Below are 24,897 nucleotides of genomic sequence, written 5' to 3' on the forward strand. Positions count from 1 at the left end.
ATATCAGCATGTCACAGTGAATTAGATACGTTTGAATAAGTGAAATGTTAAAAGCTAGATTGCCGAATTCAGTCCAAACTTCTAACAAATTGTTTCGACTCCTTAGGTTGAGTTTCGGAAAATTTCCTACGTTCCCATTTTAAAAACTCTTTTTGCGTTTGAGGGTCAAATACAGTGTTCAATGTCGGTGCCTTTTTATAATGAAGCGTACGTAGTAATACAAAGAATTGTGTTCCAGTTTATTTGGCCATATATAATATATACCACTCGCTTAAAAGTGACCGGGTCGTCCATGTGAAACATGGATGGTCGGCCTACCAGAAACACATTTTTCTGTTTGACCTTCTTGGCCGTCTCTGACCTAATATATTTATGCCGTTAAAGGACCTATAGGTATGGATGTGTCTTTGCTCTATCTCATTAACATTGGGTCTTTCTTCTTATTTCTTTTACAGTTTCAATATATAATTAGCAATTTAGGTCTGATTTTAATCAGGCAGTGTCATTGTTACTATTCTATATCAACAAGCGGCATTGCACACATAAAATGCTCAGAGGTCGTACATTTTCAGAATATGTACTTAGGACTCCTAGTTTCATGATCATACATCTCTTTTGATCTTGTTCTACTTTTGATTTCGAACTATACATTTTTCATACAATTTGCATCCGTCTCTATAATATATTTAATAAACAGTTTATAAATGTATAACAGAGCTTTATATTTTTAGGAACCCGCGATTCATGGTCATAAGAGTGTATTCCAGATAATGGAAGTGTATCGCGTGCTGTACACTCCAATGTTGCTATAATTCTGTAGACATTAATGCAGCCCCAAAACTCATAGAAACATGGATTAAAATATGAAAGTAATAGTTATATTTACTTTGCTTCTGGTGCAATACTTTTCTAAGACAATGTTGATAACAACTAGTCAAATGGAAGCCCATAAAAAACATTTATAATAAACCAACCCGAAATTCGTGTGCTCAACAGAAAAGGTGTATTTTCACGTTGTAAGAAATTACGAGAAAATTCACAGCAGCGCACTCCTAACTGTATCATGAAAAGATGCATCTTTAATAATTAATTGCATTGCATTACTGTCATTTGTAAACTAGAATTTGTTGTAGATTGCTGTTTACAACTGTACAAGTAAGCTCCTTCTCTTCGCACATAATTTCAATGAAGTATTGTTGTTGCTGTTGTTTGGTCTTGATATATATTAACATCTGCACAATAATAGTGGGTCTAAACAACACATTTGTAAGTTTGTTTCCGTTGATATTAAGGGCGTTATGTATTATATATGGATAGGAGGCCTCTCATCACACACACACACACACACACACACGCACACACACACACACACACACACACACATATATATATATATATATATATATATATATATATATATACGTTTTCGTTTTCTTCATTTTTGATGTAGATTCTTGAAATAAAATAAACATCTCATCTCACACTACTTGGCTTCTTATCATGAAATTCTTTTTTAAAGACTTCACACTCGTACAGTGTCAAAGGACTGGTAACCTAACGTGTTATCACTGAAGATCTTAAAGGCAGGAAAGACATTATAACCGACCCCATCAATGACAATATAATCATATAAATCATGAATACGATTGTATTATATTCAAAGTATACAGGAATATTAAATATCCATTTAAGTAGTACATGTAAGGTTATCAACTCCGAACATACCGTCTGCTCTGGACCTTCAGAAGGACAAGTAGAAGAAGAAACTGTGAATAAAAACAACAAGTGTACGTTCGATGAAATAAATTATTATACACTCAAACATGCAACGGATAACAAAAGTTACCAAAGATCGCTGAATGTTTCATTGGCCATAGCGTTTGTCATTGAAAATATTTGCTTTGCCCTTTATGACGTTGTTAAATAATACTTAAAGCCAACAAGTACGGATGATGTGTTCCAGTAATTTGATTCGAAGATTTCGGAAGGCAGAATGCAACTGGTTCAAAAGATTCAGGAGTGGTTTGTAATATTAAGCACGTGATTGATTTTTCAGCCAGTAGAGGTACATTTGAAGTGTCCGAATAAAAAGCAGCTTTGCCATTCACCAGCTGTTGTGCAAAAATGCACACACCACAAAGAGAGTAGAAGAAATAATCTTGGCAGACAGATAATTATCTGGCTAAGGCTATTCGACAAAATATTTTAAACTATTTTCTGGCCAAAAAAATTACATTCGTCTAAATGACAACTAAAAACATTATCTTCCCTCTTTAAAAACCGCGTTTTACTGCAGTGATGTGATAATTATTGTATTCCATCTACCTTTACGTCCACCTCTGGCCTGTTAACAATAATACATAGCAACCGCTTTGCAGAGAGAAATTAAATATGGTACTTGTAATGAAATGTTGTTCTATATCATCTCATCCAACTTGTACGTTTTTTTAATAACTACTGCAAATTTAACACGTTTTATTTGTGTTTAGACTTCTATTCGTGGCGAAAACTTATTTACAGTATTGTACTAAAAATGGCCTGATATGCACATAATATTATTAAGTTAATATCCTGTATTCATGTGCGCATTCATAGTTGCTCATAAGGATGCATTCCATACCCTAGCAAAGGCCTTTTGAAACCTATAAAGACATGGTATAGATTCTGCTGATTCTGAAGGTATTTCTCGCAAAGGAGTCTGTGATTGAAGATTTGTTCTGTGGTGGTCCTTCCTGTTCGGAAGCCTGTCTGTTCTTCATCAACAATTTTCTCTGCTTGAGGCTTTAGTCTGTTGAGAATTATCTTCAGCATGACTTTGCCCGTGTAGCTGATCAGACTGATGGTTCTGTAGTTTTGGCATAGCTGTAGGTTTCCTTTCTTGGGGAGCACGATGACCAAGGATTGAGTCTATGTGGTGGGCCATTCACCTGTCTGCCATATCTTGTTGCAGATTGTTGTTAGGACTGTGACGATGACTATCTCTTCTCTTCCTGCTTGAAATAGCTCTGCTGATATGTTGTCAACGCCGGCTAACATTTCTTTCTTTAGTGACCTCACTGCAGTTTCTACTTCTTTACGAGGAGTGGGGTTGTCATCAATTTCTTCTGCCTAAGGGCAATTTGGTACTTATACATCTAACCTAAGCATGAACGTACAAACAGATGGCATACATCACGACAGCAAGCGTAGTACTTTTATATACTGTGATATAGTGTGTTAAGGGAAAACGGAGTATTCATACCCATTGGATACCAACATATCGCTATATAAAGCTGAATTTAAATGGTCATTAAAAAAACAGCATCATTAAAAATAATGTCAAGGTTTTATGCCTTTCGTTGGGTCGTTATGGCCATGGTTTTGTCATGCTGCAATTTTCCGCAGTCGTTGGGATGTATCAGCTGCAGCTACAGCAGTAGACGCGCTGTAGCGTGAAGTAACAGGAAAGGCGGTCCGTGCCGATCGAAAATACATGCAGGTTGGTTGGTGGTCGGTACGGTTACAGGAACTTCTTTTAACGGTTCTTTAACTGGTTTAACTGGAGTACAAACTGACTGATCAATAAGAATGAGTTATTTGCGTTATTTCGAGATAAATGTCCCTAAAGCGGGTAACGGTAGAAGTCATCTTGGTCAACGACCTCGCATCGGTAATGAAACTGATAAAGTTGGCTTTTTAGTAAAACAAAAATCAAAGTCGAGCAAGTGCACAGAAGGAATCAGTGTGTCAGTGGAATGCACATGTAACATTGGATCTAATTAAACAAGAAACATTCCACGCTGATATTAAATCAATCCGATTACGAATAATTTAGATCTGAATCCAATGTTATTGTACCATCCTAAATTATTAATTAGTGGTTGTAGTCAGAAAATCTGCAGGAGGAGTACATGTGAGTTGTATAGGGTGGTTCTTGTGGAGTGTGAGGTGCGACTGGAAAAAGATGCATTCACCCAAAAGGATAAGTATATGAATAGCGACATGACATAATAGAACCATGCGCCTGAATAGTATGGGCCTGATAGGTCTTGAATGATGTGGCGCTTCAAATTAAAACATATTGTTGATTTTTAAACAGTTGAACTCTTGTCATAAAAGTTCATACGCGTGTAGAGTGAAATCAGCTGCGAGGCAGGTATCTCCCAGGCGTACACACCCTATGTAGAATGTGTCTAGATATTTGGTGAGGTGTGGGCTCTAGACATAATTGTATTGGCTCATGAACAGGAGCAATTACATCCACCAAACCGATACGAATAGATTTTCTGCGATACTATTTAATATTTAAGAGATATTACATTTGACCGTAAGCTTCATTCGTATGGATTCCATTTACGCACCGAAGAGCACGATCTTCGCACATGCATCAACTCCCGCTTGCGTGCCCCTCGTCCTGCTACAATTATAAAGATATTAAACTTCGCCTCCGCTACAATAACGACACAGACGTTCTGATAGCTGAGCATCATGCTATTAACATAAAAACGGGATAGAAGTGGAGGATTTTCTTGCAATCATTGGGGTTTTATCTACATGTCTCTATGTACACCTAAATCAAACAGCCCCTTGTGTCTTCTATGCGCGATATCCATTATGACCAGAAATAGTACTTTTTGGTCAAAGAAAGAGTTAACGAGAAATTGCGCTTAGATCAAGCAGAATACCTTAACTCCACATGTAGAATGGAAAGAACAGATTTAAAAGCCCTCGTGCATATATAAATTAACAAGGTTCTATCCACACTAGGTGGCGCCGTAATCTCCAATGTTAAAACAAATAAGATCCAAACAGATAAACTCCTCTCGTCCCTGCCAGTCGGTGTTCTGTTTGCGAAGAACTGGTGTTTGTAGGTCGTGGAAGGCAAATATGACCCAGTTAGGTTGGAACTAAAGAAGGATGGAAGGATATAAATGACACACAAACCAAGCTAGCACAATACTAGCATTGCCACAAATAACACACTACTCTACTCTTTATATAAATATATGAAAGGGTATCTGAACTTTATTCTTTTGAATGATAAAAGCAAACCTTGTTTTGATTTGTGATTTCAATAGTTTGGACCGTGTGTCTGCAATTCGAACACTGATAAATATGATTCCTTGTTGAGGTTCTATTATCATTGGTATAATTTATACTACAACCAATATTCCTTAAGTAAATATCTCTAAATACTTCTTGTTGACTAGTAGAAATCGCAATTCATGATCAGAACCAGACAAAAATTCAAAATACCAAACATACTCATTCATATAATTTTGGAACGTTACTAATCCAGACAAGAATTAAAAAACGAAACATACTGATACTTATAAGTTTGGAAACTTAGCAAGAAATTAATGATTTTTATTACACAATAATAAATAACCTAGTTATGTATTCTCTATATTTTTGTCTCTATTAAGGCAGCCGCCGTGCATTGTTATAAACACATTCAACACTTTTCAGACTGATACAAAATCATTGTTTCAATTTAGATAGCATCATAATACCAAGGTTAACCCGAATTATCTGGTTTCAGAGGTATTAATTAAACATTCTGGCAGGTACCTTGTATATCAAATACGCAGAATAAGCTTAAATGAATTCCTTCTGATTTTTGTATAGGTAAAATTTACATTCCACAAGTCCACAACGAATAGCCATCCTGTTACATATGTCTGGTGGTTGGTTATATATATATATATATATATATATATATATATATATATATATATATATATATATATATATATATATATATATCGTCTTCTTTTCTCACCATATACTCCGTGTTCTCGTACGATCTTGTTTGTACAGTAGGTATAACCTCTTTTGTACCAGGAAGTTAAATTGGATATTGGTATATTCGATTACCTGCCGCCCCGGCCTTAAAGCTTGCGCGGTGCAATGCGCCACGCTTGCAGCGGGGCTCGACAGGTGGAGTTGCTGCAGTAGGCCTAGTTTTGTTTTGTTAATTGAAGCGCGGGACCCAAGACAACCGCCTTGCCCTAAGGCCGGTCCTTACTACCTGTTTTGTAAATTGTTCGGTAAATAACAGCTACGTTTAGCAAACGAAAAAGTAACGTGCTGCTGTTACCGAAGAGCATGCGTATGTCGTACTCTCTTGTTTGAGTAATTTTATATGTGTGCAGGTATGCACTGTTCTAACAGAACTCCTCTATTCGTACGCAGTAGGAAAGTAAAGAGCATACCGGATCATGCATATTAATAGGAAAATCCGTCCGTGTAATACAACCCTAACTATCATTATCATAAGTGCAACGTATCCTTATTAATGTGGTCGGATGACAAATGAATATCAACAACAGGAACTGAAGTAGTGGTTTCCCGCCATTGTAATAAATCTTAAAACGGTACACGCGATAAATACGACCGAAAAAATATCTTTGTCTCAATAAATTACTTATGATACATTCAAGCAGGGGGTTTACCTACTTTATGTTAGCGATCAGTTCTAAACGCATATGCTAGTTTATGAGCCGTCTTCGTTCACATGTATAAAAATATTGACGTTAAATTTTAAAAAGTCTGATGGGGACTTTGTTTTTCTACTTATCATTGATTTTGTTTTCAGGCTAAATGTTAGGCATACTAAGCACTATGACTAACCTATGTAAGCACAGAGAAACGAAAGACAAAATTTCATTTGTTTTGTAGGGAGGTTGTCCTTTTGTTTTGTATTTTCATTTTTTCCCCCGTTTTTGGGATGGTCGCTGGTCATTTTTATTTTACAAATTGATGTGAATACAATAGTTTGCAATGTTGTCCTTATTGAACTGTGTTCGATAAAATTCGTCAGAGCCCGGTGATTTCAAAATCTTTTATCACAAACCCCAGTTAATACTAGTGCTCAACCCAAAACAAATCTGGATAATAAATGTCAAGCTCGCTTTCTTTTATTGGTAATATTTTGCTTCCTGTCATTTGAGGGGCCCCGAATGGCCGAGTGGTCCAAAGCGCTCTCCGTTACGGATCACTACCATCTCACCTCTGTCTGAGTGGGATCGAGGCCCGGATTCGGCCAATGTGGGTATGTGAGAAAGCTTGCCAGTAGCTTCTCGAGGGTCGGTGGTTCTTTCCGGCGATTTCCCGGGTTTTTCCTCCACCATTAATACTGTCCGCCATGTATAGCCTATCGTGTGCTGAAACATGGCGTTAAACCCTACAACAACAACAACAACAATAACATCCTCTCATCTGTGTACAGTACGTTTTAACTTTAGATTCAAAACGCTTCTGCAAATATTGTCTTGAATGGTACTCAATAATGACGTTATAATTAACACATTATTGAGGTGCATTACCATATAATATGGCGTTTTATGGACATGTTTATTCACAGACTGGTGAGACACAATAACATTTTTGCAACGGTGAGATTCAAATAAATTGAAGTCATTGCTTTTGAACATAACTTAGCTAATATCTAATTCAAGTGGCGTTAATTAAACTCATATCCAGATGGAATATAGACTATGAGGTTAAAATGTAAAAATTGGAACACTTGTTTTAACTACAGTCCCTAATGAAAACGATAATAAGAAATTGAGATTGCACAACAAGACATCGTGTCTATTTGCGCTGATTATGTGCTTGCATTCACAATTACTTCTCAATTATTATATCAGTTAGTATACATCGATAGTATAGGGGACCACTTTGGAGTCAAATGGGCATTCAGTGTTAATATGGGAACTAGCCTCTAACAGGTAATTAACATTAAGCCGCCATATTGAAATGTCTAGAAACAAGATGTAATATGATTATGATAAATCTTTCAGGTCAGAAATGGAAACAGTGTAAAATAATGTGTCCATTGGCAGAATAATGTGGAGTATAGCGGAGCTTGACGGTATCCCCTTTAAAATTCTTTAAAATTGTTTCCTATTTGATTGGCAGCACGTTTTAATTTCAACAATTATCAAGTCAGTAAAATTCTTGATTCATCAGGTTCTTGAAGACCATGGCTATTTTGTTAAATGGTCAGGAAAAATGTTTGGCGTGTGCTAAATGGCCGGAAATGTAACATTGTAAGATGATTGTGCACTCTGGCGTCTAATAGGTATCCATCATTGAGGCTATACCATTTGATTACATATATGGCACGACCCAAAAACGGCACTTGAAAACCAAACGGGAATCCTACCTTAAATCATCTTCGCTAGCCAAGGTTCCAATAACCCTATCTACACCTTGGCGGATCGAACAGCTATATCGGTGATTTGTCCTAGCGACATCTATTGGCTTTCATGTGTTGCCTCCCTTAGTATGATATGCCAACTAACCAATAGCATGGTGCATTGTACATCGGCCGAAAACGTTGGAGGCAATTGACCTAAAAGGTATACGTTTTATGTTTAACATCGAAGGTATAATAGAAACCAGAGGGAAGCCATTGCAGTTGTATTTGAGTGAAAGGAATTTGTGCGAACACTGACCGGCACTAGAAAATTGTTTATTTATCAGTCCATTCAAGGTGTGTGCTCCCCTTGACTCGATCACGTACCAATAGTGTACCAATTTGAACAACTTAATTTTGATTGGATGCGGTGGCTAGGTAGACGTGGTTATCCGAACCTTGGCTAGCAAAGATGATCTTAAATAGGGACAAATGAATTAGAATCAAAATGGAAATAATATTAGGTCGCAATATTTTTAGGGAACTTGCGGAAACACGAATTAGGCCATCATTTTGTAGGTTTAATGGGATTAGATTTAAATTAGGCAGCCATACAGAAATGTATTGGGAAAATGTATTCGCTAAAGATTGATTAATATGTGCTTTACATGATGAGTCTGTATGGCTAGATACGGTAATTTAGTAGTATTAGTTTGCTTGTTTTGTCACCTTCTTACTCTTTTGAATCCTGGTACACGTCACAGCTTCTGCCTCCCATAATTTGGCATGGGAGCTGTATGCTTTTTGCGCAACCTATTAACAATCCACGAAAAGTGACCAGACATGAGGAATAGAGGCTTATGACGTATATCAGAGATTTCAAGAGCAAAATGGGGAAAAACAGGGCAGATTAGCGCTACTCATACTATGTACAACCCCATCGAAGATTAGAACGTTTTCGGTACTGTGTACGGTATCTGTATACATCACAGACCGCTAGGCAACCAGTGCTGGATCGATTGATACTTCCAGCTATATAAAGCTTGCTGTGTGATTACAACTGATGTAGATTTTATCAAATAATGGTCTATCTTACATGCGTTAAAATCAAAAGACAGATGAGTTATTTTAATTTAATATGTACTGGATCAGAGCAACTTATTTTAATAACTGAATATTTTGAGTAATAATCAACGAGGTCAGGTGACCCAAGCAAAGCTGTCATTGTCACTACTACTGTTTTATTACTAATCGTACGGATATTTCCTATACTTCTGAAACTCCATTATGACTTTGATTTACCATTTCTTCTGCTGTAGGATTGCGTCCTTCTCTATGTCGTTGTTAAAGAGTATATTCCACAACTTTTGTACACAGTTTGAGGATACTACTGTAATATTAGCAACATTGAGGAGTTGTGATAGTCCTTCTTCCAGAAAGCTCAGGTGGCTTAGTGGTTAGAGCGTCTGCCTCGGATGCGGTAGGTCGCAGGTTCTAACCCCGGCCGAGTCATATCAAAGACTTATAAAAATGGTACTATTAGCTGCCTCGCTTGACGCTCGGCCTTAAGAGTTTAGTGATAGGACTGGTCAGCGTGGTGTCAGGATAATGTGACTGGATGGGACATCATGCTACATGTCTGCGGCATGATGTTCCAGTGCTAGAGATCACAAAAACTGCAACAACGTGAACATCGTAGTGATATGACTGAAATGTTTTAAAAGGACGTTAAAAATCCTTTTGCTACATTTTTTATTTTTCTTTCTATTTCGTTGCATCCCATTATCATTAAAGATATATCATAACTCATATTTGGTAGTTTCTTGTTCGATGGACGTAATATTATTATTAATTATTAATTATAAGCTGTAGATCTTTTGTGTTGATGCCCTATGATTATGCGTCATGGCAATATCTGAGGGCATTCCATATCTGATATAATCTGTATGAGCTTATTCCATATCGTTTTTGGACTACCTTTGCAGGAACAGAGATGTGCAGGCGATGTATTTCCTTAAACATTTGTGTCAGAAAAGTTTCTGTAAGTTTTTGCCGTTTATATGTCTTTGTTTTGTTTTTAAAGGCAAATGACTTGACGTATACTGTCTGTAAATCCGAAAACGCACGATTTCGTATTTGGGCCTCGAGTTCTCGGTGATTTTCCACTTCCGCCAGCATTGTCTCGAGCTCGCTCATGCTAATCATTTTGTCCTCGATAGCCTTCGAAGAGTTTGCTGATCATGTTAGGACTGATTAGCGCCACTGCTAGCAGCTCTGAATAGACACGTGTTATTGAATGTAATCTTATCGAAACTACTTTGCTAGCACCGCAAGAGACAACGGTTACTATCGACATAGCCCTGACAACAATCCTATTTGAGAATGGAAATGGAGACGATGTATGTAGCGTTAGAAAATCGTTTGGAAAACTCGCAATAGGCTCCTCTCCTAATAAGCTAATATCGAAAATACGTCATTACTAGTTATGCCTCGTATAATGGCAAGCACAGATAGTAACTGTGGGTCTACCTAATATTTCTAGCACGATCCCTCAAAATATTTAGTTAGGTTTCGAGAAAATGCAAAGATGTTCTGATCCAGTACAGATCAAATCAAAATAGCCCATCTCTCTTTTAATTTTAACGTTTCTTTAGATAGAAGTTTCTTTGATACAATCTGCATCAGCTGTAATCGCACAGCAAGTTTTATATAGCCTGGAAGTATCAATCGACCCAGCACTGGCCGCCTAGCGATCACTCACTGATGTGTGAAGATATCGTACACATTCTCAAAAACGTGATAATCATTCATGGGGTTGTACATATTATGAGTAGTGCTAATCTACCTGTTTTGCCCCATTTTGCTCTTTTGGCTCTGTTATATGGTCATAAGCCTCTATCCCACATGACTGGTCACGTTCGTGGATTGTTAATGTTAATCACCTATAAGTTGTGTATAGCATACGGCTCGCTGCCCAGTCATGGGAGACAGAGGCTGTATTGTGTATCAGGGTCCAAAGGGTAAACAGAGGGCAACACATATTAATACTAATTAAGTGTTTATTATGTTGGTACATTTTGGCGGCATTTGTAGTTTGTTGGAGTTTGTCTGCCCTCTCATTGAATAACATTACGTGATAGATTTATCACACTTTCAGAGAGAGAGAGAGAGAGAGCGAGAGGGGTGGGTCATATAATACAGGATATATATTACCCATTAATAATGACAATTGGCCTCTGGACATGGGTGACCCCAAAATTTAAGGAGAGTGCCAGAGAGAGAGAGAGAGAGAGAGACATAGACAGGGACAGGGACAGAGAAAGATAATTTAACATGTAGAGGATTTGTGTCTCAGAACAAAGTGATAGAAAGGTATGGCCGATTGTGTTTTACCAAGGAAATCCAGTGTCAGCCACATTTTTCATTCATCAATTTCTTACAACTCTAGGAAGTACCAGAGACTCTTTATGAACTGACTGACTCGACGCACAGAATAATCGTTAGTCTCGACTATCTAATAGCATATGAGGCAGATTAAACTGTTAAGATGGAAACATACTTTTTTAAACAATTGTGTATCGTATCCTGACCGAATTTTTATGCAAAGACAGGCTACTCGCTACAAAAATATCGTGTTTTGCCTTAGATTATGAAGAAAAGTAATGCAAAATATTACTTAAGATACCCAACTTACGATTATTTCTGTCAAAATTGTAACTTTAAGAATTTGTGAAAACAGAGATTAATGTAATTTCATTTCTTGTCACACCTTGGATGTACTTTCACACCTTGGATGTACTTTGATTCGCAAAGCTCAAGATTGACTATAAAATGTTCTGTCATTAAGTGAAATATTCCGGGCGAGAGAAGTACATATCAAATATATGCCTGAATAGTATTATTCATACCTTGCAATAAAGAAAAACAACATACATACACGTACCAATTTCTCTATATCTTCTGGATAACATAAATTGCAGACAAATTTAAAGAAAGGAAATCATAAAAATGCACAGGGATGTCTTTTGTTTTGTGCAAATAGTCATAGGTTCACAAACAAGAATTTGCAGATAAACCAAAAGAACAATAGAAAATGTAGTTATAAAAATATAAACACAGCATGTTGTCCAAATTCCAAAGGAGGCGTGTTCTCTTGTGGAATATGATCTGTGTGGAATCGCACATGATAAATCTGCGTAAAATAATTTAATCTCTCTTTGCCGAGTGTAGATTTACTTTGCACACAAAAAATACTGTTTTCCTGTCACACCTTTGTGTACTGCCAAAGCATAACATAGTATCAACCACAATTTTATTCATCAATTTCTTGTAGGTCTAATATGTGCCAGTAGCTCGTTTTTGTGAACTTATTTACTTCCGCTTACTCAAGGCACGGACTGAAAAGTTTTCGCAACCCTCTCTGTAGATAGCATAAATCAAATAAGGCATGTTTTAATGATGTGTCGCTAACCATTTTCTTAAACGATTGGTAACATATTCGTATTACGTTTGTTTCCAAAGTCAGAGCATTTCTTGCAAAAACTTTACTTTGGCTTAGATTTAAGACAGATAGTGGAAAATAGTATATATGGACCTTTTTTTATTTTGTTTTGCTGTATTTGTTTTAATACCTGCAATACATGGTTACATTTTGTCAACTAACACTTTTGATCTTTATGAAGCTAAGCAGTAAAGTTGTAAGTTTGTGGTTCTTATATACGTCAGACCCCGCAGTTAGATTTGTTCGAGATACATGGGATGCAAATTGTTTCGTCAGTCACACAGAAACACATACACCCACATTTTTGTAACGTTTAATAATCTGTAAAGTACGAAAATGTCTTTTTCACCCGGGGATAAATTTTAGCAATTTTAAGACACGGAGAGTTTCGCACGTAGATTCCACAAGAGGATATGCTTTAAATTTTGGACATGTGTGTGTCGGTGACTACACTTCTTACATCTGGTTTACCTCCAAAATCGTTTTGGCAAATGCATTACTATTTTCTGAAAATATGATGTTCCTCTTATCATTTCATAAAACTTGTTTTTACGGAAACATTTACAAAAACTGGTAAGAGTGTATGAATGGCTTTTCGTTTTCCAAAGTATGAATATATTCTTCACACACACATTTTATAACGCAAATCTCTTTCTCTCTCAGTGATATTTCACAAAATGACGACTAAATGTTACAATCAATGTGTATGTGCGTGTGCGTGTGTTTGTGTGTGTGTGTGTCACAGGAAATGAAACAACATTAGATATGTGCTCTACGAAAGATATCAACTGCGACCATTGTCAAAAAAAGAATCTAAACATGGGTTTCGGGAATAAGATTCAAACTACTTGTATTCAAAAGGCAAAACACGATTTTTGCAACAAGTGCCCGCACATTACCTAAAAGGTTTGGTCAGAGTATGCAACCCAAAGGGTAAAAAAAATTAATGCAACTTAATAACCGAATTTGCCTCAGTTTGCTATTAGAACCTCACCAGATATTGTATATATGAAGCCATTATTAAGGCGTAATGCTGAATAATTAACTGAAGCAAGTGTGACCACATATGTTAAAATTTTTCAATTTCCGCCGTTTCGTACACGCCAAAAATTCCGCCGGACAATGTAATAAAATTTAAGGGTAGGTATTCAATTTTGTTAGAACCCACCTAACCCGCCAAATAGACACAATTTCATAAATTGTTACGATTTCTAACCAGACTCATTATGTGAGACCTTTACCCAATAACACATTACATATTGTCCCCATACATTGCATGGCGGCTTAATGTTAATTACCCGTTATAGGCTAATACCTTTCTCCCCTATTTAACAAAGGATGCCTGTGTAGCTCTCAGGTGGCCCCCTATACTATTTATTTACTGTTTTCCCAAAAAAGTAGAAACATCTACTCAGTCGATTGAATTGTCAAAATATATTCCGTAAAATAATTCCTACACTTTCCACGTTATTCTTCGTTTTTAAGTTGCTTAAGACGGTGTTTTGGTTTTTCGTCCTGGACAAAGATGTCTAAAAAATGAATATGTAAATATAGCACTTAGAAATTAAAACCAAATCATCTTAAAAGAACAATGTGTCTAATGTAACGTTCCCAATATTGAAATTAAAATTTGCGTACTGTGTCGAATAACCAGTCAAAATGGTTTATGTTCTATTATTGACCTGAATCTTTCTGAAAACATGCAACACCATGGCATCTGTTGGTAGAATGACACCAACAGTATTTTCGGACTTGCTGACTTGCTGAAAATTGCATAACGTCTGTTAAGTCCCGTTGTGATGTTGCGGATGATATTTGAGAACAATCGCGTCAGAAGCCTAAATCAGCACATAATATAGCAAATAAATCCCAGAAATTCAGGCCAAATTTGACATATTGAGGGTTTCAAAGCCATTATAACAGATCACAATGGGTTTAAACACAGAAATAACAGAAAAAGAGCTAGCTTGGTTTGGTGTTTGATGACATAAAAATAAGGTTATTTTCCGCTGAGGGAGCTGTAATAAAGTGACTAGACCAAGGACACGCGACAGTAGCCAGTATGGGTTGATTCAAGGATAGGATTCGAGACTGCGCCCTTTTGTAGCAAGGACCAACGCGGCTTTTTACGCAAAATGTTGATTTTTAATCTTTGCGGCAAATACATATTGAATAGACTGATTCACAGGTATAGAAGAAACTAATGCATAAATAGCACCAATCTCTTACATACGATAAGATGATGTCATTTCATTTATAACGAAAGTATTTTTAGAAGGAATCGCAAGAATAAGAGGTTTGCATATAGAAGTTTTATTTTATTAGATAAGAAATGCGCACATCATGTAAATTATTGGAATCAATTGTTCCAAACCGCTGTGGTAATGTCTCATAATTTCCATGCAAGGATCATATCAATAAAATATTTATACATTAATATTTAATTTGCAACCTGTTTCGTCTTCCTGTTGTGTTTAGTCATTCCGTATCAAACGAAAACCAAACCGCCTGGAAGAACAAACAAAGAAACAAAAATTCTAAAGTTCTGTCTCGAGGTAGGATATTGGGTGGGTCAAAAAGACCTTTGTTTACGACAACTAAACATGTTTTCTAAATATCTTTTTCGTATTTGACGAATGAGCTATCTTTACTACATTATAAAAACTTTTGTCCCACTGGATAAAGCAATATATGTGTATATTGTATTCGTTACGTCGATGACATGGAACTCTGCGATTTAACGTCACTGTACTCAAGTTCAAGATATCGTTTCAATGACGCGTTAAATGTTATACATTAGTGGGCTTTTTCCTGGAAACAAACGAGACAAAACGACAAATACAAAACAGTAACAAAATTGATATATAGTAATTTGGTTCAGAAATATAAATGTTTAGAACTACGTGCAATAAATATTATAACATTTGTGCAGTTTCATTATTTTCATCAAAGCGATATAAAATACGTTCGTCTAAGTGTTAATATAATATAAAATACAAACTATACCAAACCAAATCATTTATATCCTTTGCATTTTCATAACTTATGAACTTTAAGTTCTCAGGTGTGTGTGTGTGTGTGTGTGTGTGTGTGTGTGTGATATAGATTTTTAACGTAGTTTTGACAATTTTTCAGTCATATCGCTACGATGTCTGCAGTGTGACAGTTTATAGTGATGTTTAGCACTGGGGCATCATGCCGCAGACATGTAGCATGATGTCACACCCAGTCACATTAGCCTAACACCAGGCCGACCAGTCCTAACACTAACCTCTTAATGCTGAGCGCCAAGCGAGGCAGCTGTTAGTACCATTTTTAAAAGTCTTTGGTATGTATCGGCCGCGGTTCGAACCCGCGACCTCCTGCATCCGAGACGGACGCTCTACCGCTAGGCGACCGGAGCGGTCAAGTTCTGATGTAATACAAGTAGTAATATGAGTAACTATATGAAACTTAATATTATGCAGTAAGGATAAATATTAGATGACATTATTGGTCTTTATGATAAATCCTATGCTAAAATTGTACATAGTTTTAAGATGAGTGGGAAGCCATAGGCCTCTACGGAAATTTAACATTTAGGGTACACCGTAACATTGGAAGACGTGGATGACTTCAAATGGAGTTACATGTTAAAGTAGACCATAGATAAGTACGGGAAATCCTATCTTATAATTGCCCATAGGTTTAGGTTTCTCTGGAAAATATAATGTTAAATTGTGGAGTATTATAGGCGATTTCCATTTTGAAACAGTTCGAGGTCCCGGAGTGAAACGTAATGTTTAGTCTTTAAGATGTTATCCAACACACTTGATGTTATAATATCCAGCACATACGCTTTGATATACTGCCTAACATACTTTTCATGTAATATTTAATAAGTAGTTTTGATGTACTATCCGATACATTCCTTTAAATTAGAACTGACACACATTCTACCATCTAAAGGAACGAGTAGGAATGTTTATACAAAAGCTGTACTTACAAAAACACAACCACACACAAACAAAGGTAAGAGTGTTTATACATACGATGTTTATATACACGATATACTTATAGCCAAACCTATTATAACATAAGAAGCAATGGTAGTGGACACACTATACCCACAAAAATGTACTGTCACGCATAAAAGGTGTAAGGTGTTAAGTTAGACATGGTCATACACAAATTAAAAATCATATATTGCCATGCTTTTGAGTTCTCTTTTTCAGATATCTAGGTGGGCCTAAATGGGTCGTTTGGTTTTATCCTGGATTATAGGTGTTCACTGATATCCACGACAGTACATCCCCGGGTCGGGCTTGACAAGAAGAACACAACTTGCTGAAGATTATTTTTGAATCTTCTGATGAGACAATGCACCTTAAATGAGGCTCATTTGCCTCTTTATCACAATATTCTTTCTCCTCCTCTTCAGTGATCCAGTCCTTATACAATTTGTCATCATTTATTCTTGAATAGCCATCCAGATTTAACTTTGGTTCGGAAATTCCCTCTCTCTCTTCTCCCTCTATGTTGACATCTTTCCTCCTCCCACACCTCTTTATCGCCTCCACTTCTTCGTCAATCACTTCTCAGACGACCCTGTTTGCTGATCTTAAGAAGCCCATTTACATAATCATGTGAAGTGTGCGAGGATAAATCTCCACCACCCGGCCAAAGATGCGTTGCACTCTCTCTAACATTCCTATGGCTGTGCTCATTTTTTCCCATTTTGCAGTGTTTTGCCATTCTTCAATGCTTGTCTGATCGACAGCAAATGTCAAAACGGACAGTTCAACACTCTATATGCCTTAAAGGCAATCATAGAGGAAAATAACTTCAGATTTGGTACGCGCAGGTGAAGCCAATCATCCACAGGTTAAGTACTGAATAAAAGTTAAGAGAAATCGCGTGGACCTAAAACAATTATTGTTTTTTTTTCTTATAGGTTTTTAACATTATACGAAGGTTAGGTAGTATGTATACATACATATTATACCTACAAATACGCTGTTACATCATTATAGAATGGAATTATTGCTAGCTGCTACATTGGTCTGGACTAAAATCAAAGCAGCACAAAGTATATTTTTATGCATAATCTTCATACGAAACACCACGTTAGTTGTTGGTAACTAACTGTCATGAAGCTTCAAAAATATCAAGTAAGTTTTAAAGTAGTTAAAGTAAGTAAAGGGTCCGGTATACAACGTATGGCCATCGCGCGTGACATTTATCTTCGACACATTGAAGCGTTGTAACTTGAAAAGATTTTAATAGATGAATCCGTTAGGGACCGCATTGCTAACGAAACTAGCGACCAAACGATTTGGCAGTTGTATTTGGGAAATATGATCTTCGATCTTGGACCATAGTAAAGAGGCAATGGAAAATTTTTCCACTTCCATTTTGTCGTAGAGGATACTTGGCTATCGTTCTGCTCAGAGGTTGATGGATGTCGTTTCCCATTTACGATAAGACCTTCCAGCGGTACGTAAAGTCTGGTTTCTTCGATGCTCAATTTGTGCTCTTTATCATTTGCCATGAAATAAAATACGGTCCTTGTTTATCAGCCACATTTTCGAATGCTAATGATCCATCCTCAGCGTGGGATAGTGCTCAAGTGCTCAAAAAGTTTATCGTCACGGAGGTCAGCCTGCGTCTCAAAGGCCACCAGGAACCAACCTAATTCAGTCTAGACTATCCACATTCTGATCTTCATGTGCTGAGGGCTGCATATCAGCTAGAAGGACCTCCGTAGACTCTGCCCGATTTAATACTTCAGCCTTCACCGTCATTTTTTCAGACAAGACGTTGATGCATGACGTGTCTGGCAAACGAATATGGGTAGATGAGGTCCCGCCAGGTCAAGCAAATTAAATCTCAAGGCATATACACATACACGCGATGCCACACGAACGATACCTTTTCTCCCTCACCGAAAAATAGCTTCAAAAGTTTCGCCACGTCCTGGAGGGCCCACCAGGATGCTAGGCTGCGATAGGGTACAAGACATGTCCTAAAAACAAGCTAGATGTGGTCATATACACCATGAAAGTCTACACCATCAGGTGCTCGCAGAGAGATGAGTATGTGCCTGGGCTTCCCGTGGAACTCGCTAGCTACGTAACAAAGGCCCGAGATGGCATCGACCTACAGCTACTACTTCGGCGACTCCAACCCGAATGACCTGGTTGCATGTACCGACAATGTCTGAAACCTTAAGGACCCTAACCTGGACCTTTCCTCGCTGTTGACCCGCCCTGCAAATATGGCAACATCGTAGTCTTCCAGGCCAAGAATGTTGCCAGACGGGCCCTCTGCAATGAGTACGACCCCACCGACCCTGAAAACGTCCACACAAGGTGGACGCTCAGACTACGTCGACGACACGGACGTGGCTGGAAGGCAGCCTTCGACGCCCTGATTGAAGGAAATGGCTGCAAAAAGGCATATTGACGAGCACGTCGCTCCTCTGGTGACACCATGACCGGTGACCCAAATGTGGTGGCAAAATGAATCATAAGCTTGGCCACTCATACCAATGACGACGATACTCTGAGTAAACAGTACGTAGATTCAGCAGCTAACACCTTACAAAATATGTAACCCGCTAAAACGCGATAACATGACTAGTCCATTAGATATGGGTAAGAAAAAGCTTCATCCATAGTAGAACCGGTATCCCCTCAAGATGTGGCGACAATATCATCCGTTGACCATTCCACCAACAATCACTGTTGGTTGGGTGCATCCGTTCAAGCCCACTAAACATGAATGCAAACAAAATTGTACAATTGGCAACTCCTACTGACACTAATAACAGTGCAATTAAATTCTATGTTGATACCAAAAACCGCGAACGTGCTCTTTCTAGGATCGCCAATCCTGGTGATATTATATTCGGATCCCTTAAACAAGAACTGTAACAGAATTGCGTGTAAATGGAATTCTGTCGGACCAAAAGACTCATCGTCATGTCAAATGTTGTTGACCAAGTGAATGCTGCAGAATCATTGGGTGTTACACCCACCTTCCTGCACATGACTGCAAAAAAATAATTGTCGTTGAAGGGTTAACCACTCATCAGGACGCGGCTACAAAGGCTTATTTCCACGTGGATGTGCGCTCTATCAACTTTGCCGTTTTTTTTTTTAATTTTGGTGGCTCAATTTTTATTAACGACTGAAGGAATTGGAGTTCATCTTACTTGCTCTAGAAGTAACCTATCATGAAAACTGTTAATGGTCTCAACGATTCCTTGCGTGCGGGTCGAGGATGGCATTGTTCCGTTTGGGGGTTGTGGCTTCTAGTAAAGAGTTTAACGAATCCTCTATACGGCGGCAAGAAAGCAATGGTCATAAGGTCACCCATAGTAGGATGGAAATATTGGGTTGAAGCAAGGTAACAATCTGTGTAACGTTTTATATTACTGTTATCTTTGCTCTGACCTTAAGTGTGTATTTTATATCAGATTGGAACAAACCTCACTAAGATCGTTGTTTCTCGTTAAGGTATGGCTACTTATTGAAGCTGTTACTTAGACACTCCACCCAGTATCAGCCCGTAATGGATACCACTCTTATTGTAACCTGCTATGCTACTGAATAAAACACAAAATGTTATCAAACTGCCAGTGTTATAGTGCAGTGGGAACGTGTGGCTTTCGCTTACTATTTTGTATTCTCGTACTCTTTTGCGCACAGCGCTGTCTCATCGCATCTTAATAACATGCATTCCCTCACTTCTTTATTACGTTCTCACACTTCTTTATCTAGCACTACACAGCTGCAAATCGCTTGAAACTATTACGCAAAATCACAAAAGGTCGGAACAAGAAACATCGGCTATCCAGTAAGATAGTGACAAACCATAGACTGACAAAAGAAAATAGCCTCACACATATATAAACCCATTTGGGCGTTCTCCCCCTCCATTAGCAAAGGCTCTGATTATAGGGACATGTGTCTTGAGAGGAATCCAATCCAAATGAATATCACGGAATGTACATGTGAAAATATATCTTGTTGTTACCGCTGATATTGTCAAAGCAGATCTGAACATAAGTTTTCTGACTAAATACTACACGGTCATTCTCCACATATGAAGAATTGATGCTTGTATAGATAAGTACCAAAATCAGTTTGAAATAAAATACGAGTTTTTAATCAACCAGTTGCTATGTCCGATAGATAAGGTTATTATATCTGGCCTTACTCCACAACAAATCACAGGCATGATATAATATGAAAATCAAACCACGATTCTTTCTTGCTAGCGTGTAGTCACCTATCATGCGTATTCCTTCAAGATGACCCAATCCACTTACGACATCCAGATAAAGCAAACTCTTGAAAAATGAATACAAGGTTACTCGACTGTTAAAACTAAAATCAGCCAATCTCTAGAGCAATAACTATTCATCTGAACAATACCAACCAAGAAACAGATTAACACACAAGCGCACAATACAAGCAAACAATGAGTGCGAAAAGAACCTGAATATAAGAATCCGATGTGGTATGGCTAGCAAGCAGGCAAAATAACAACATGGTTTCAAAAAAGGACACATGGACAAGACATCAGTATGTATATAACAGACGTGATACCCATACCTGAAATTATAAACATTAGGTACCTCGGTTTTGGTTAACCTGCACCTGAGTCAAATGTAGGTGTAATCTTTTCTGTGATATTTTCAGTAAATGTCTTGCGCTTCAAAATATAAATACCTACTATATCTGAGAACTTTAAGTGCCTCTTCCACTAGCTCAAAAGTAGAAAACAAGTCTCTTTTTGATTCTACTCTGATTGAAAAACGCGTACGGTGTACACCCTTTTGCTTTAAAATAAAGATCTTCAGCTCTTCAATATCTGTGTAAGAACTCCTGTTGAAAAATATATATAGCAATCAAGTCCTAATGTGCATACTAAATCCAACATTGCAGTAACTGGAATATGTTAAACATTTTTTGACAGTAATGTAACTGTCTGCTAATATTCTAACGCTGTCATTGGAAAAACGAGACAGAGGCAAAAGAAATGGAAGGAGGAACAGTCATGTCGGTTTAAAATAACTAATCCAGTGGCGGATCCAGAAATATCGTGGAGGGGGGGGGGGGCACGTGAAAAAGTTATCATGGTTGTCTATGACATAGAACCCTTGGCATTTGGTAGGCGATCGACAAAGGCTCATGTATTTTAAGTGTTTTATAGCGTAATTTAAAGCTTGTAACTGTAAAGAAATCTTACTCTAGGAAACGTTCCAAATGTTTCACGATCATTTCCTTTTGCTCGTGAGGGTAGCGGTCCCGTCCCTCCCCAACCTGAATCCGTCCCTGCTATCCCATTAGACAAGAAATGATTTCTAAATATCTACTGAACAATTATATGGATATAATACGTTTCCTCAGTTGCAAATCTCTTTTATTTGTACCCGACTACTGACATCAACAGTCTCCCTTTCTTTCTCTTTCTCTCTCCTCATGGACTGATCAGTTTTGGACGCGAGCTAGAGACTGATATGTCTTAACAATGAAACAATGAATTAATCATAATAAAAGTCTTTAGAACGTCATTTCCCATAATAGAGCCAAATGACTTCATAAAATACAATTCCTCAGTCTTACACAGGTAATCAACGTTCGAACATGAGTACTGTCCATTATACTTACAACGACTGCCCACGACGCATCTTGACAACTTTCAAGAGATTAAAGTACTTTCTTTCTCTATTAGTGATGAACATGCCATTTGTGAAACGCTTAAGCAACATAACACAGATAGGTACTGATTCACACTTCTATATGAAATACTAATTTTTGAAGCAATTTATTGAAATTAAACGTCCTTCTAAACTGTTTCAAAATATTAGGTAATTGACCTTTTAAAAACAGACCCAAACGTGTCTATCTGGAACCAGTTTCCTAACCATCCTCAATAAGCACACTTCCATTAGAGTCAAATCAATCAAACGAGCGAAACAACTAAATTAGTATAATGTGAAATCACTGAAGCCCAACGTAACATAACAAATTTAAAGACTCTATGGAATCATACCAAGTCATTAATTTTCAAAGGAGGCTCTATTTTTTTTTTAAAAATGACGTTGTTTCATAGAAGCCTTTGTCTCCATCTCTGGAAACATCCAACTGGAATCATCTATATATATTTCTGTGTGTGTTTGTGTGCGTGTACGAGATTTTATTAAAATATAATCTGTTAATATGTTGAGGACAACATCATGGCAGACGGGTCTTTTACGACCAAATGTCTTATCCTCATTAATTAAAGAGCATTATTATTATTAGCATTAATGATTATTATTATTATCATTATTATTGTTATTATTATTATTATCATTATTCGTGTCATTTATTAGCAATTTCAAATGATGAAAACTGTGATGGATGTGGCCTTAAAATAAACCAATTTTGTAGTTTCATATTTTGTTTGTTACAATTGACAATTTTTTACAATTTAGTAGATTATTAAGGTTGCTTTGAAACAAATTATTTTTGTATAACTGTAATAAAAAAACTCACAAATCGATAACGACCACCTTGGTTGAAAAGATGACGCTTCGTAAATATGGGTCTATTTGAGTTGGTATAGCTATTCATTTTGGACTAACCGGATTTACGAGTTACATATGGCTGAAAACATATACAAATAAAGTGTTAGCTATATGTTACAAGTTACTCTTCAGTTCTAAACAGATAAATATTTCTAGGCTGTACTCACCAACGAATGTGAATAAAATACTGATCCAAAATGGTGGCCGCATGACTGGATATGGGTGGGTTTAAGTAAAAAGAGTGATGAACCGTATTTTGAAGCTTGACTTTGTGAGCGTCGACACAGCTGTTTTCTTTGTTGACAAAATGGTTTCTGTCCTATCGTTGAGCAACCAACTCGTCTAATTTTGTTCTTACAAGGAAGTGAAACTGCATCCTGTTAGCTCCCAACTGAGTTGACAATACACGCCACCTGTCAACGCGCTCTTTTAATAACAGTTAAGTAGACTTGAGGTACAGAAAAGTAGCGTTCTAGAATTGTACATTGACCAGTAAAATGAAGAATGCGACGATGAAATCTCATTTACTAGGAACCCAAGGAACTGTTCTCAATTTTGGACATTTGATTGTACGTAAATGTCAGGGGCGCCCATAATTAATTTCGGGGGTGGGGGGTGGGGTGATGTGACGGTGGAAACATATTATGGTCAGCTATTACGTTTTACGGGTGTATGCCCAAATTTGTTTAGAACTGAAATGGGGTAGGGGTTTGCAAGTTGATACAATGTGTGGGTGTCCATGGTAACTTTGAAATATCACACCCCATGTGTGCTGTAATCGACCTTTACATGAAACTAAAATGTATGACTGGAACTTATACATTCTTACAGATAGTAAACATAAAAGGTATTCGTGTAAACATCTATGGAAGAAAGGAAAATATGACACATAAAGTGTACTAGTGAATGGTAAATAAAGTGAGATTGTCACATGAAGCGGTACCATTTTCCGTTTAGTTTATACTCATATTCATGACGTTTAGATTATTATGCTTCAGTATCAGGACATTGACTAGTATGTGATTAAGAATAAGAGATAAAACTTTGAGCCAAACCGTTTGTATTATGATATTGCTTTAATGTTTATATCCCGGAATATTTCTTTTCGTACAAACACTTGCTTGGATTTTGCAATAATAGACATCGTGAAAATATCTACGTCTCCGGTGAAAGTACATATAAAAGGTAAACACGTTACATTTACTGTTACGCCCCTTGAACTTTAATAAATATAGTCTTTAGAAATATACGATATTAGGATCACAAAAGGATGAATGCAATACAACCCATATTATATATTCTTACAATCACTATTAATCTCTCTCTCTCTCTCTCTCTCACACACACACACACACACACACACACACACCCTCAAATTGATCTAGCTCAGTCACACCGTCAGTAATAAAAAATAAATTAAATAACTAAAACGTTGTTTTATGGCTGACAAAATGGTTGTTAGAGAGGGAGTGGGAACGCCAGGTACAATTGGAGTGGAGAAATAGTATCCGGTAAAAACCGACCCGGCAGGGTAGGTCCCTGCAGGGTATCCGGTAAAATTCAATACGCGTCCGTCATATATATATATATATATGCTCAATGACACTTTAACTCTATGTCTATATCTATTTAGGAAAATATCTAGAGAGATGCGATTCAGATGATATAGTAGCAAATATAAATCATACCCTTATGCGCTCCCACCCATTTCCA

At 37.2% G+C, this 24,897-nt stretch overlaps 1 protein-coding gene across 1 annotated transcript in view; it reads right to left on the bottom strand.

Moving 5' to 3' along the window:
- Nucleotides 1-23,676, bottom strand: part of LOC149797331 (uncharacterized) — a 160,033-nt gene extending 136,357 nt beyond the window's left edge. The window contains exon 1 of the mRNA XM_089962055.1: nucleotides 23,352-23,676. Coding sequence (XP_089818181.1) covers nucleotides 23,352-23,394 — 43 coding nt within the window. The 5' untranslated portion in view covers nucleotides 23,395-23,676. The remainder of the gene's footprint in view (nucleotides 1-23,351) is intronic.
- Between the last annotated feature and the right edge of the window lie 1,221 nt (nucleotides 23,677-24,897).

Source organism: Sinohyriopsis cumingii, chromosome 6, assembly GCF_028554795.1.
Source record: "Sinohyriopsis cumingii isolate HCF-2022 chromosome 6, ASM2855479v2, whole genome shotgun sequence".
Classification (NCBI taxonomy): domain Eukaryota; kingdom Metazoa; phylum Mollusca; class Bivalvia; order Unionida; family Unionidae; genus Sinohyriopsis; species Sinohyriopsis cumingii.